The sequence below is a fragment of the Littorina saxatilis genome, linkage group LG12 (genome assembly GCF_037325665.1).
Source record: "Littorina saxatilis isolate snail1 linkage group LG12, US_GU_Lsax_2.0, whole genome shotgun sequence".
NCBI classification, from domain to species: domain Eukaryota; kingdom Metazoa; phylum Mollusca; class Gastropoda; order Littorinimorpha; family Littorinidae; genus Littorina; species Littorina saxatilis.
Window position 1 is genome coordinate 79494713 of NC_090256.1, and position 12868 is coordinate 79507580.

At 41.3% G+C, this 12868-nt stretch overlaps 1 protein-coding gene across 1 annotated transcript; it reads left to right on the plus strand.

Moving 5' to 3' along the window:
* Positions 1 to 79: 79 nt before the first annotated feature.
* On the plus strand, positions 80 to 12758 carry LOC138982871 (nucleolar protein dao-5-like). The gene is made up of 2 exons (XM_070356260.1): positions 80 to 956; positions 1106 to 12758. The coding sequence occupies exons 1-2, from the start codon at positions 757 to 759 to the stop codon at positions 5082 to 5084; spliced, it is 4179 nt and encodes a 1392-aa protein (XP_070212361.1). The 5' UTR covers positions 80 to 756; the 3' UTR covers positions 5085 to 12758.
* Positions 12759 to 12868: the final 110 nt, after the last annotated feature.

The window sequence follows — 12868 nt, forward strand, 5'->3', positions numbered from 1 at the left end:
CCTTGTGCTTTTGCAAGCCGGCCTAGTTTGCCAAACAGAACGATCAAACAACTTACACGCAAACACCATAAAAAAAAAGAAGGCTGACTGACAGTATGTTGTGTGGTCTTTACATGTGTGTGACTATCTTATTCTGCTATTAATCATGTAGTTATTACTATTACATTGTAACAAATTGGCATCTGCCAATAAGGCAAACAATCTGCTGACCGAGGAAAAATGGCCTACTTTAAAGGGTCCCGTTTGCCTCACTCGATGTGTGCACTCTCATGACAGGTACCACTGTAGTTGAGTGTATATTCTGCAAAAGGGGACGTAAGCGCATGCTGCAGCTTTTTTCTTTTACGCGCTGGTTGTTTCCCTTGAACTGTGATGCACAAAAATACAAAAGAATAAATGAAGCAAAGAAGCAAGGTAGTTGCATATTTTCATAACTAGAAATTGTGCGTCTCAAAGGGCCTTTACACTACCAACAATGACTGATATGAAACAGAAATTCCTCAAACCACCTGATACACGTTTATTTCGTTCGTCACAAAGGAAGGGTATCTTGCACAAGCACCTGTGACTGAGTTACGTCCCCTGTTAAATATTTTGCCATCGAATTTCAGAGAAAGGCGCAATATTCTGGGAATGTGTCTATTTCTCGTTATATGTGATCACACTTTCTGTCGATTGGAATGCATTTAACAATAAAATACTGCTGTTTGTGTCCAGTATCTACCGCACAAAATCCGACGTTCCTCTTCACTGCGCATGCGTAGTACTTCTTGTTACATCAATGTGGAAGAGAAGTCGAAAGAGAAAATGGCGGATCTAAGGCGAATGCACCTTACGATTTCAAAAGGAATGAAACTAACATGTACAGTCGAACAAGCACTCGAAGACGTCATCGTCGTTTCCCTGAAACATAAAGCTAAGGAATTCCGCGGGATTTTGATGGACGCAAGCGAAAGGTAAGCTAATAATTTTGTTGCAATTCGGTAAAAATAAGGAAATTCCCAGATGTTTTGCTTAGTTGTTTTGGTCAGTGCCCTTTGAAAAATTTGTTGACATCCTCTCTAACAGCAAAAACAGAAGCTAAAAAGTGTTCCTCCTATTTCAGGCACCTTCCGCCAGGGTTATGCTTCAATCAAGACAGTGGTTCTATCAAAACTGAAGGAGAAAATTCAGGCAACAGCAGTACAGATGGCCCAGAGCAACCTCAGATCAAGGAATTGAGAGGTGTTACCCTAGACTGCAGGTACTCCTACAACAATGATCCTGCCAAATACAACGAACAACCCCTTCCTGCCGCCTCAGCAATCAGCATCAGACCTGCTCGCGGCAAGCAGGTACGCAACATTCGCCTTAGACCCCGACAAACTTTGTGTTCTAAGTGCAAGGCTGCAATTCATGATTCCAAGTCCAAGTCTCCAAACAAGAACCCCAAAACTGAGGGTGAAGGCCAGGACCAGGAGGCCCACCCTCACAACACCCGATTCAGAGCAGCACAGTCAGGCAAGCCTACAGACGGAGCAAACGCTGCAGCGGGGCCAACTCTGCGATCAGGCGCCAAAAATAGGCGTTCTGACTCCACTCCCAAAGTCCTGTTAGAAAACATTCGACCAAAACGTGACGTTAAACCAACAGCAAAGAAAAAAGATGCAGATGCAGCAGCTCAGAGGAAGCAGTCAGAGAGCACTGCAAGGAAAAGTGCTGCATCAGAGGAACAGTCTAGTGACAGTAGTGGTGCAAAAAGTGACTTGTTGGTGAAGCAGCAAGATAGGGTGAACTTTGGAAAGAGGGAAGATGAGACTTTGCGTGTAATGATGGAACGTTCTGTCAGTTTAGACAATCCCTCAGCGCTCAGCCAGTATAACAAACAACCTGTTGTCAGACTTGACAAAACAGCAGTGAACAACATGAACTATCGTCCGGAAGTTAAAGAGGAGAAGCAGGAAAAAGCTCCCACGATATCCATTGTGAATATCAGGTCCACACCAGCAATCAAGATCTCCTATGGTGGTGCTGGTGATCGTGATGTGGTGAAGATACCGCCCCGCTTGCCGGGAGCTGAGCTGAAAAGTCCTGACAGTCAAAGCACAGCTGATGAGTCCCCTGCACCGGTTTCACCAGCCCCACCCCCCTCCCCACCCCAGAAAAAGACTAAGAAGGCCTCTAAACGAACTCGCGACAAACAGAGGTATCGTATTGTTAATGAGGGTGATTCAGCCTCTGAGATGAACGCTCAAGGTATAAAGATTGTTGGTCATCACAGAAAGCATAAACGAAAACACAGGCACCGTCATGCTAGCAGTGAAGATGAGAACTTTAACTCAGAAGTGGGTGCGCCACCACCTGCAAAGCAGCCTGCTATTATCACCAAGTTTTCTGTGGTGCCGCCTGTGAATGACATGAATGGGAATGAAAAGAAGAGTGACTCAGAGGTGTTGAAAGACAGTAGCAACGAAACACCCACGCGGCAAGACGAACCAGGGGAGGGGGTCAATAAATCTCCTCGTGAGGGGAATGAGTTGCATAGCCAGGTGCGATCAAGAAGGGAGGGTGCCGCAGAATTTACTTTTAACAGTGATCCACTCAGCCTCAGGGCTGAATTTCTGGACGCTGTACCACATGACACAAGCTCTGTGCTTAAATCCCCAAGCTGTGGTATAAACAGGCCGAAGGAATTCATCAATCAGTTCAAAGCGGAGATCAGGGATGGGTCACCTGCTAGAAGCGATACCAAGGCATTTGAAATGTGGGGCTCACCAGCCAAAATAGAAGCTCCAACTTTTGAAATGGATGGCTCTCCAGACGGCATTGAAGCACCACCTTTTCAAAGTGATGACTCGCAGGATGGACTAATCATTGGGCCTCTGACACTGGGGAATTCTCCGGGGAGAGAGGATGACCAGTTATCTTGCGATAGTTTGTCTGTAAGTCCGCCTCCTGTGCGAGAAAGCAGGGAAGACAGAGAAGTGAAGGAAGGAGATGGGGGTAGGAAGGAATCTGTTCCGTATGGTGTGGGCGTGTTTGAAGATCTGACACCAGACGAAGATGAAGATGATCACCAAGACCACAACGTAAGTCAGCCCATGTATCAACTGCCGCTAGCAAAGAAACCCCGCATGATGTATGGGGGATGGGCCAGGGAAAGCCTGTCTCCTGCGCCCAGCGTTCCCAGCTATTTGTCCAAGAAATCGGCAGCAGTTTTGTCTGAGAGTTACCCCAACAGATCTCGCATGTACCAGAACGGTCCTAGCTCCTACTTTGCTCCTAGCCCAGGATCGTCATCCATGTACCCCCCTGACCCCTCTACAGTTTTCCCCCACAACCCAGCTCCCAGGATCCAAAACAGCCCCACCCCAATGATCCACAAGAGCCCTGTGCCCATCTTCAACTACCACTCCTCACGATACCAAGGCAGTCCTAACCGACGCTTTGGAAGCAGTCCATCTCGGCGCTACCACTCTATCAATGAGAGTGCATCTTCACGCACTCATTCCATCATCGAGGGAACTATACGACACTCCAGCCACGGGTCGCATTCTCGGTACCAGGGGCATGAGAGTGAGCCGTACACAGCAGCACGGGACAGTCATTCCTCGTCTTCAGGCCGATACGTGAGTCGAGCAGAGAGTGAGATGCCTCATCCCGCGTCGTCCAGCAGATTTCACCCCAACAAGTTTGAGAGTCGGTCAACCATACGGTACCAGCCCCCCAGCGAGAAGAGCACAGGGTCCATATTTACATCTCCACCGGAGAGTAGCTCCGTGCCCAGACTCTCTGCGGTTGAAGACACGTCTAGCTCCGGCACCAAGCCCTACAGGGCCGGAGAGAGGAGCTCTACGCTACAGTACGTGTCATCTCCAGGAGACGCTGGTTCTGTGCCAAGATTTGCCGTCCCCAGGGACAGCAACCACTTAGCGTCTCAGTACCCCAGTCAGGGCAGCACTGGTTCGTTGCAGCGCTACCCTTCCCACCCCGTGGAAGGCAGCTTACCTAATCAGTATCCATCTCTAGGCAGCACAGACTCTAGGTACCAGCCCCACAGTGACGGTAGATACAAGCCTCCTAACAGTGCAAACATACCTTCCCCCCTTTCATTGCAGAGCAACAGTCGAAGCTCGTCAGGGTCGATGTATCCCCCAGAGAAGGACAGAAAGAACAGCGCATCGTCAGCTGCTTGTTACGAGACTGTTGATACATCAGCACTGTTCATGACTCACAGCCTCGGCCACAACGCTGTTCCTTCAAATGACAATAGTTCTGTGCCAAATTATCTCAGCAAGCCTTTATCACAGTCGTCGTCGTCGTCGTCTTCACAGATACCTGCTGCCAGGGTACCTAGTTCAGAATCAGCGAAGTCCAGTCACATGTTCTCAGCTATCCCTGGTCAGAGCGCCTCTGTCTCATTTCTTCGTCAAGACCCTTCCATCCCTAAACTTGTTGCAGGTGGTGATGGTGGGCAGAGTGTGGTGTTTCACAGTGCAGGCAGCAACAGCAGCAGTGGCAGCAGCAGCATCACACGTCACGCTTCCTCCTCCAGTCTCTCACAGGGTCACCTGCCTGTCATGCTTAGTGATTCTGAGGATGACTCGGACAACGCGGTTCCCGGGTTTGTACCAACGCCAGGCATGCTTGGCTCAGGCTCTCGGTCAGAGGACATCTCCCGCATGCCTATGATGAAGATCCACTCTCAGAACTTGTCCAGCTGCATGACAGGGGAGGGGCGGGAGATTCGTGTGGGGGACGTTCAGTGGGGCAAGGTCCAGGGGTTTCCGTGGTGGCCGTGTCGCATCATGACCATCAAGATGACGCACCGCGACCATCGGGAGCAGGACCTGATCGTAACTCAGGTGTGTCATGTGTCGTGGTTTGGATCTTCCACAGTCTCAGACCTTCCGCCGTCAGAACTGCGCCCGTTCAGAGAAGAGTTTATGCGACGCCACAACAAGAAAAAGCGAGGGCCGTACCAAGTGGCCGTGCAGCAGGCCATGATGGCAACAGAACTGACAACACTGTCAGCGCCCGATGCATCTCGCGCTCACTCCCAGCAACCTCTCAGCCTGGGTTTGATGCATGACTTGGTTTCATAGCCTTAGTTTGCTGGCGTGTCAGACTTTGTTGTTAATACGGTTTTGTGTGCATCAGAGTTTATTTGTGAATAATAGTGAACATTGGTTTGATTTTTGTTATACTCTTTCTCACACAAAGAGAGTGCAAAATTTCACCTATACATTTGCAACGGTGCATGTGGTTAATGCATAGTACTATACTGCTATGAATGCGAGTGTTAGTAGAGCTGGAAGCAAATGGAATGGTACAAATGTGGTTCTGTGTTGAAATCACATTAAGAGACGTATGCTGTCTACTTAGTAAAAACGGGTTCATTGTTTTCATTTCATCGTTGTGTTCTTCTCTCTGACATAAAAAAATTAATTGTTTTCGTCCCATTAAAAGTAAAGTGCTGTTGTTTTTGTTTTCAGTTTCATTGAGTATCTGTTTTTTTGTGTGCTGAAAGATGCCTTCATGGATCATTTTTTAGAAATTCAATGGTATTAATTATGGGACATGTGGACTCTTCCACAGAACTTGTTCGATTATATAATTATAATTTACCTGTATAATATTAGTCAATGAGCATTTGTTCATTTCTATTTCTAACAGTAACACTAACACTAACAGAGTAATCCATTTCAGATATATGCTGTGCAGTATAATACAAATTTCAGAATAATGGCGTGTATCTGTTTCTGCTGACTTCTACTGTTTACCATTTCTGTTCAGCTGATTGGTCAATATGCTTTACTTACCAAATTCATTCATATTAGTTGTACTTTAGGCACATTTTATACATGTGCGTAAAACTAAAAGAACAGAATTTGGTGCCACAGAATATACCAAGTTTAATTTTATTTAGAGACACTTAATAAGGTCAAATAACAGACGAATTACGGAAATTATAGCTCTGTCGTTTATTTTTTTAATTGGTTTTGAAAGAATGTTTTTCCTTGCTTTTCCATAGAGAAACACTGAGGAAAGCTACATGTGACACTGTAGGCTTGCCTCAGTTTTTCTATGGAAACAAGGGAAAGCAAATCTGTCACAACCCATAAAATTAAAAACTTGACACAGTTATTTCTGAACATCTCTATTGGAAGGTATGTAACCCAATTACCTATGCATGTACCCTTACTGTTGGGGAGTTAATTCTGTTGTAACTAAGCGCACCAGTAAACTTGAGCAGATGCAGAAATATCTCAAAGAACTCGGTCTGTTTTTATGCATTTTCCAAACAGGCTGTACATTTTTTTACAAACTACTATACATTTTTACACATAAGTTATTACTAGCAGAGGAAGTCGTTGATTTATTTTAATAACATATTCTGCTGAATCAGGAAATGTTGATGTGAAAGTCTGAAACTGAAAGCAGTTTAGTGAATAATGTGTTGCAATTTATTTATACTTGTGTTTAGTTCTTGTTACTGCGGACACTATCATGTGATAAAATCTGATAAGAATAGCACAGCATTCGGATCTAAAAGTTATAGTTTTTTTTTCTCTCCTGTTTTTACTTCTTTTTTTCCCTTTTTTCTGTTCTTTCTGTTGTTTCTTCAATTTTGTCAGCATATTTTCTATGCATATAATTTCTGTTAATATAACTGCTTGTTTAATTTGATACAATAACAGTTTTCTGTTACAGATGTCATTTCAGAAACTTCTTTGAGCTCTAACCTATTATAAACAACATCTGTGTGAGCCTTGTGTTCAAGTCAGGAATACATGTATACATGCTAATCTGATCTGCATTTGCAATGATAAATGGAATTAGTTTGAGACACACCTACCTCTTCTGCTCAAACTGAAAGCCCCAACATTTTATGGTTAAGCCTAAGGATTATCCCTTCAATGTGTAAAGGTGTATGATGAGAATTTTCAATAGTGGTCACTTATAAACCTAACAAGTCAGCATTTCTTATGTGCAATTTTGTTCGTTGTAGTTGTTGTTGTGATGAAGCGTACAATCTGCGTGAGTGTTTGGTTTGACTGGATTTCAACACGCAAAGGAGGGGAAAGAAGTTCACTTTCAGCTTCAGTCCACCCCAATTTGTGATCAGTCTCAAAGTCGGCTGTAAAGGGAGATAACCTGCAAAGTTAGCAGTTTCTGCATGCATCTCTTCATGTTCTAACAGTTTCTAATTACACTGCTGATTTCCTGTGCTAAGTTTTGATGCAAAAAAAGCACCAATGAGAGAAATGTATGAGTAATTTCAGGTTTATTGCAGGAGGCATTTTTTTTTAATGACTTGAAGCTAATTGTTCAAAATGTTACTGCTTTGGAATTTTGGCAGGCAAAAGACAATGTCATGGTAAATTGAAGTGACTAGATTAATTTAAAATCTACAGTACAAACTCTCTCTCTTTCTCTCTCTCTCTCTCTCTCTCTCTCTCTCTCTCTCTCTCTCTCTCTCTCTCTCTCTCTCTCTCTCTCTAAATCATTTCAAAGCAAAATTGTACACAGATGGACATGAAATTCAATGATAAAGTATTCATGCGTTTTCGGACACAATAGCAATATGAAATCCTCTAAGTATGACAGCCTGAAAGTAAAAGATCTACACTGAAAACCTGGGATCAGCAATCATGAAGACTACCTATGCTGGCTAGCAAAATCCATAAACCAAGATTTTATTTTGGTTTGGGGGATATGGTACTGTTATATATATATGTTACAGTTAATCTGTGAAACCAGGGAATACGTGTATTAACTAAACTATTTTAGGTAATACATGAATTAACTGTTTTTTTCCGTCAGTTAATTCATGTATTACCTAGTTAATACACGTATTCCCTGGTTTCACAGATTAACTGTAACATATATACAGAAAGCTTTTATAGTCTTTCCAGCTTGACAGATACTTGGATTTATTTGAAGAAATGTGGCAAGTAGCATGCTGAAAATGAATTATGTGTGTACATGTAGTTCAAATCTTCATATTCCTTTTTGGATTTCTGTCTGTCTTTTTCTTTTTCTTTGTTTATTCCCCTGGACAAATTACATAAGGGTGGTCAGGTTATTCAGTTTACTTTTTTGTCAGGGCAAGTTTTAGCTGACAGTCACACTATCGTGATTCTAATCAGCCGCATTATCATGAGTCTAATTAGTCATATTATCATGAGTCTAATCAGTCAGCAGTGCCTTTTGAAAAGTTGCATCACAGGATTGTCATTCACAGTTCAGCGAGTAAATGTTTGAGGAGTACATGTAGTACATGTAGTATAAGTGTTTGTGTGAAGTGAAAGACAGTATGCCGAGTGTTATGAGTATATGTGAGGAAATAGATGAAAAGGAAATAAGAGCTAGCATAATTCTGTTTGTGGGTGATGTCAGTTTCTGTGTATGCAGCTTTGCAACTTTTTCTCTCTTTATTTTGTTTTGTGTTTAGTTATTGTTGGATGAGTTGAGTCAGAAATCTATTCTCGTACTTACATCATCTTCAGGCTGTGTGAACATGAATTTCATAACGGTGGTACTGTACACACGATGTGTTTGTGTGTGTTTTTGTATGTGCCTACATGTGTCGGTGTGGGTGTGTTAGTGCAATCATGGTGATCACAATTAGTGGTTTTTGAATATATATACATGTCTGCAGCTTGTTGTGATAGGGCGTGTACATGTAACATGATTGTGTTTCTTAACTTTCTCACTTTCTCTGGTCATTTACATTATGATTAATAAAAACAATGAAAATCATTTCAAATTTGTTGGTCTCCCCATTATAACATGAATATTTGAGAACAGATTCTTCTTTTTTCTATAAAGTGATTATTCCGCACAGGTTACACATTGATCAGGAAGGACAGATATCATGTACATGTAACACATTTATCTCATAGGAAATAATCAGTTTATATGATAGTACTGTTGTTAAAAGAAACTAACACTCCTGAAATGCCTTTCTTCAATTCTTGAACAAAATCATGGTCAATTTTTCTTCTGTCCCAGTCAAATCAGAATTCTTGGTTTTATTTGTCACACATTAAAGTACTTCAACATAATAATTTCAGACTGATTTTGTGCATGGTAATTTTTTGGCTACAATACTGTATAACATTCTTCCAACATCGGCAAAAGGTTAGCTTGGATTTACGCCTGGAAGAGTGGGGAAAAGAGATAGCAAATAAAAGGGTCTGCATTCATGCATTTTATTGGGGAAAAAACCGCACTTCTACAGAACTGCTTCTAAGGGCTATGATCCATTTTGTATTTGAGAACATGCATTTGCTATGTATGTTTCTATGAGTTGTAAATTGTTAGCTGTATTTTGTGTTCTTGACTGCAAGTCTCGCGAGTGTTCAGTGTTTGTGTACGTGATAATTAACAGTGGTACCTGCTGTAATCGGCGGCTCCTCCAATACGAAGACATCTCCCTGTGAAGGAAACGGGTTGTTACTTTGTCTAGTGGTATTATAATGACTAAAGTACATACCTGTCATGCCAAGACACCTGCAATGTAGGGCCACTTTCGGCTGTTCCTAAGGGTGTCCTTTCATCATAGGTACCACTGTATCAGGAACCATCAGTGTTTCATGATCTGGTTTTGGCGTTGAAACTTTGTATGTGTGATCCTAGAGTTCAATGTAGTCAGCACAAGCTGCCTGCCAGATAAGAAGAGCATTTTGTAAGTCTTTCACAATGTATTACCATACCTCAGAATGGGTGTATGTGTGTGCGAGTCAGAGTTTCTGTGTGTTTGTTTAAAAAAAAAATGTTTTGTTAAATTTTTATTATGCAGGCCTGCATTGCTTAATCAGACCTGGGAACTGATACGATTTCGCCATATACGCTTGATTGTCTAGAATACGATCAGTACGGTCAGTAGATAAAACATACACTGAGAAAAATTCCTAGACTACTTTTCTTCACAAGCGCATTCCAAATCCGATCCAGTTTTTTGACACATGATTACAATTTCGTCAGTAAATCTTGAAATAAGCATTTTTGAGTCACTTGAGAAAAAGTGACTCTATGTAATCGGTCAGTGTTAGTCTGTCCGGCCGGCCGTCCGTCCGTAGACACCACCTTAACGTTGGACTTTTCTCGGAAACTATCAAAGCGATCGGGCTCATATTTTGTTTAGTCGTGACCTCCAATGACCTCTACACTTTAACGATGGTTTCGTTGACCTTTGACCTTTTTCAAGGTCACAGGTCAGCGTCAAAGGAAAAATTAGACATTTTATATCTTTGACAAAGTTCATCGGATGTGATTGAAACTTTGTAGGATTATTCTTTACATCAAAGTATTTACATCTGTAGCCTTTTACGAACGTTATCAGAAAAACAAGGGAGATAATTAGCCTTTTCTGTTCGGCAACACACAACTTAACGTTGGGCTTTTCTCGGAAACTATAAAAGTGACCGGGCTCAAATTTTATGTGAACGTGACTCATTGTGTTGTGAATAGCAATTTCTTCCTGTCCATCTGATGCCTCATATAATATTCAGAACTGCGAAAGTGACTCGATCGAGCGTTTGCTCTTCTTGTTTTTAAATGTATTGGTAAACGTAATTCATCAGCAGGCCTAACATTATAAGGGACACGAACGCTGAAGAAGAAGAAGAAGGTAAACGTAATTAACGGTGCGACTTCCCCCCGCGGGTTAGGCAGAAGAATTTACCCGATGCTCCCCAGCATGTCGTAAGAGGCGACTAACGGATTCTGTTTCTCCTTTTACCCTTGTTAAGTGTTTCTTGTATAGAATATAGTCAATGTTTGTAAAGATTTTGGTCAAGCAGTATGTAAGAAATGTTAAGTCCTTTGTACTGGAAACTTGCATTCTCCCAGTAAGGTAATACATTGTACTACGTTGCAAGCCCCTGGAGCAAATTTTTGATTAGTGCTTTTGTGAACAAGAAACAATTGACAAGTGGCTCTATCCCATCTCCCCCCTTTCACCGTCGCGATATAACCTTCGTGGTTGAAAACGACGTTAAACACCAAATAAAGAAAGAAAGATAACGGTGCGACTGACGCATGCGGTCCAGCATGTTTGAATCATGGATGTTCAAATGGTCTGTGGAGTACGCTCATTTTTCTGAAAATACACCAAGGTTGTTTGAGAATACTCTTTAGTGCAAAACAGGGGTTTCCAGGTCTGCTTAATCCTCACATTGGGCCTTTGATGGTTTCTCATACTTGTAGAATCTTTTCATCTTGTCGTTTTCCCCTCAAAGTTAAGTGTTTGCTGTATTGATTTTTATTCAGAAGAGACGAAGAAAAGTAGAAACTAGCTAAACATAAATTTCCTCCAAGACAAACTGATAACAATGTGATGCCAGGCTTTGATCCAGTGAACAAATGGTAAGATTAAGGAGGTTGGATTGGTGAGAAGGGGCTTGGAGAGGAAGAAAACTAGTATGATGATAGTAACCATCAGTCTTTAAATGGCTGATAGGTATGCTCTTTCTCAAAATTAAAGGAAAAAAATCAAGCCGGATTTCATAAGGAATGTTCCTTTTATTTTCTGCTTGACCTTGCCTTAATGACAGACTTAGTATGGCTGAATAGATGTGCAGTATATGGTGTACAGAGCATGAATTTAAGTTCTAAATGATGTTATTGACCCTGTCCTTCAAATCAATAGAAACACATAGTTGACAATGTGGCCATTTTGAAGCAGTCAGATATTTCTTCATTTTTGGATCAGTAACTTTTTGACTTTTCATGCAGGTGTTAACTAATTTTGGATTGTGCATAAGAATTATAAAAGGAAGATTTTTTATGATAGAAAGATTTACTTCTGTATCATATGTCAGTACAAGTTGCAGTAACTGGGTGATCTAGAACTTTTTGTATGTTGTCAAGAGCTTACTTGTTGCTGGTCTTGCCAATTTGGAGAAAAAACACAGTGCAAATAATATTAAATGTACTAATATACACATTTTTCATAAAATGATCATAGAACTTTTTGACCCTCAAACAAGTGATGAATGGGTCTTTGCTTTCATTCAGATTTTCTGTTCCTGAATATGTGCTGCTGAGTCATTAGTTAATAATTTGAAGAAACACTACACAAGATAACCTGCATAGGTTTCAAACAGTCTCTCGAATCATGGTACCCCTTAAATAAATGAAGCAAAATGTTTAAACCGGCAAAAAATCAGGATATGCATAAATGAAAAGTCAATGTTGCTTTAGTCAATTTTCTTAACTTGTGGCGGAATAATTGTTAAACAAAAAATAACTTCCTCATGTTACTCTAATACTACTGTCTTTATGGTTACTAGCTGATTTTGTTCCTGTCATTTGTTTATTGAATGTGATACAGACTGCTCCCGAGGTGAATCTTCGTGTGCAGGTCTGAAAGTTGTGTATTGTGGACAGATTGGTTAACTGTGTGTGCAACGTTTTCTGGTTCCTTTGTCAAAGGTTTTCTCGTTGTCATGAGTAAGTGCTAATACAAAACTGTGTACATAGATATATGCATTGATTTAATAGGAGTGAGGGTATGTAAGTGCTGCCACTTGAATTCTTTGTACATTTTATACAAAAGATTTGTTTGTATGAGTGCATGGTACCTTTCTTGTTCAAAGTGTTATCTTTAACTGTGTGCATGTGTAAAGACAGAAACAAATGTGCGAGATTTCTATGGTACTGTATGCTGTTGTCTGAAGAGTTTGTGTTAAGTTACTGTGAGTCAGTTTGTGCTGTTTGAAAAGTTTTGCTTCAGTAAATGAAGCAGTCATTAAACAGATTGAATCATGGTTTGGTTTATATGATTTACTTTCCTTTTTAGTTGCAGGTAAAAGGACAAGAGAGAGTGTGTGAGAGTGTGTGTGTGTGTGAGAGAGAGAGAGAGAGAGAGAGAGAGAGA